The sequence below is a fragment of the Oratosquilla oratoria genome, chromosome 22 (assembly GCF_046742065.1).
Source record: "Oratosquilla oratoria isolate Oo_2021 chromosome 22, ASM4674206v1, whole genome shotgun sequence".
Classification (NCBI taxonomy): Eukaryota; Metazoa; Arthropoda; class Malacostraca; order Stomatopoda; family Squillidae; genus Oratosquilla; species Oratosquilla oratoria.
This window is the reverse complement of record NC_134798.1, coordinates 31961570-31964069: the sequence shown is the minus strand read 5'-3', so window position 1 is coordinate 31964069 and position 2500 is coordinate 31961570. Positions and strand designations below refer to the sequence as shown.

At 40.9% G+C, this 2500-nt stretch overlaps 1 protein-coding gene across 1 annotated transcript in view; it reads left to right on the top strand.

Annotated features, from left to right (window-relative positions):
• Positions 1 to 2500, top strand: part of LOC143037220 (uncharacterized) — a 388207-nt gene that overhangs the window by 367518 nt on the left and 18189 nt on the right. The window contains exons 4-5 of the mRNA XM_076205341.1: positions 719 to 854; positions 1820 to 1953. Of these exons, the coding sequence (XP_076061456.1) occupies positions 719 to 854; positions 1820 to 1953 (270 nt within the window). The remainder of the gene's footprint in view (positions 1 to 718; positions 855 to 1819; positions 1954 to 2500) is intronic.

Sequence of the window (2500 nt, the reverse complement as noted above, 5' to 3'; positions counted from 1 at the left end):
GCGAATGTGAAAAGAAAGAGAGGAGTGGGGGTGGAGGTAGAATGTAGATTGAGAGAGACGAGTAAATGCCTTGGTGGATTAAAAAGTGCAATGAGAAAAAGACATTTCGGAATGGGTGCTAGGACGAGATTGTATTAAGAAGTGATTAAGATTTCTCTTTTGGACTGATATCACAAAGTTGGTTATTGTAAGAATTTATTTATTCATATTTTTATATACTTTACTTTTCTTGTTCTGCACACTAGCGTATTCAACTGACAACGTGGCTTTTGGGGGGTATTATTTTTCTGGCGCCATGAATATTTTGTTCTAATTAGTAATGTACTCGGGCTTACAATAGGTGAATGTTGCAAATAGGAAGTTTTTTTTTTATCCACCAGAGAGCCCTCATGAGCAATGTCAGGTGTTGGTGCTACACACCAGCAGTATGTCAAAGAAAATGTGCCTTGTATTTTTGTCTTCATGAGGAATTGAGACCACTATCCTCTCAGTCGTGGTAACATTGATTAGAAAAAAAAATTGAAGTGTTGGTGCTACACACCAGCAGTAGGTAAAAGAAAATGTGCCTTGTATTTTTGTCTTCATGAGGAATTGAGACCACTATCCTCTCAGTCGTGGTAACATTGATTAGAAAAAAAATCTTGAAGGTTTGGTATCTTAATTTTAACTTTGAGGTATATCAAAGAAGATGATCAATCATGTGTTTTGTCTCCTCCAGAGAGCGAAGTCAGGCTTGACCACAGTCGTTCTTCAAAACGTTACTCGATCCACGTCGGGAACATTCAAATGTGAAGTTGTGGCTGACAGACCATCTTTCGAGAAGGATTCCAAAAATAAGACAATGGATGTCGTAGGTAAGTCGAAACAAGCAATTGTTCACAATTTTCGTTTAATGTATTTCCCAAATAAAGAGTTAATATGATACTTTTGTCATCTGTATTTTACTCATATTTGTTCTCTTAATATTTAAAAAAGTCAAGCCTATTTCGATTAACTTCCATCAAACAACTCTTGGCGTCTATATTCTACTTTTGTATTCATCATGGTTGCTACTAGGTTCTCAGATTCAGCTGAAATATATTAGAGTCACATGGCCAAATCTATGTGTGTGTGTGTGTGTGTGTGTGTGTGTGTGTGTGTGTGTGTGTGTGTGTGTGTGTGTGTGTGTGTGTGTGTGTGTGTGTGTGTGTGTGTGTGTGTGTGTGTGTGTGTGTGTGTGTGTGTGTGTTTGTGTGTGTGTGTGTGTGTGTGTGTGTGTGTGTGTGTGTGTGTGTGTGTGTGTGTGTGTGCGCGTGCGTGTGTATGTACGTATATGCATACATGGTATGTATGTTTTCTGGAATAAAACAATAAGTTTGAGGACTCCATTAGAGTATATGAGGTACAAGTAAGAATTCATTGTCTTTCACAAAAAAAAAAAAAAAAAAAAAATGGGAACATATTTCTCAGGATTGGCTAACCAATCACAATACTGAAGTGACCTGTCACATTATTATAGTGGAAAAAGACAAAGTCACCCTTTTGATTTGATTAGCGTTCGTGAAGTAACCCATTTTGAAACAACTGCCACACCTACACTGAAGATTATTTTTAGTGGTTTCATATCCAGAATTATTCTAATTTTGTTGTAATTATGGTTATTATTACTAACAAAAAATGCAGGGTTTGCTATATATTGTGCACATATCCATTGAACTATTGATGGTAAATAGGAAGAAAATGTATGTAGCTTCCACACTCACACGCCCCTTTCACCCCCATCCGGTAGGGAAGGGGTTCATGCATGCAATTATAGTTTACTTTTATCTTTGGATCACAGATTTGCCTGACCGTACCCCCGTCGTCGAAGTGGAGCAAGCACATTACAGCCCTGGCGATATATTGGTGGCCAACTGTACCTCTTTACGATCGCGGCCAGCGGCCTCTCTCGGCTGGAGCGTCAATGGCCTTAAGGTAAACAAGAAGAATATTGCTCCCCCTCCCCCTGGCTCTCCCTCTCTCTCTCTCTCTCTCTCTCTCTCTCTCTCTCTCTCTCTCTCTCTCTCTCTCTCTCTCTCTCTCTCTCTCTCTCTCTCTCTCTCTCTCTCTCTCTCTCTCTCTCTCTCTCTCTCTCTCTCTCTCTCTCTCTCTCTCTCTCTCTCTCTCTCTCTCTCTCTCTCTCTCTCTCTCTCTCCTATCTTTCTCTCTCTCCTATCTCTCTCCCATCTTTCTCTCTCTCCTATCTCTCTCCTCTCTTTCTCTCTCTCTCTCTCTCTCTCTCTCTCTCTCTCTCTCTCTCTCTCTCTCTCTCTCTCTCCTATCTCTCTCTCTCTCTCTCTCTCTCTCTCTCTCTCTCTCTCTCTCTCTCTCTCTCTCTCTCTCTCTCTCTCTCTCTCTCTCTCTCTCTCTCTCTCTCTCTCTCTCTCTCTCTCTCTCTCTCTCTCTCTCTCTCTCTCTCTCTCTCTCTCTCTCTCTCTCTCTCTCTCTCTCTCTCTCTCTCTCTCTCTCTCTCTCTCTCTCT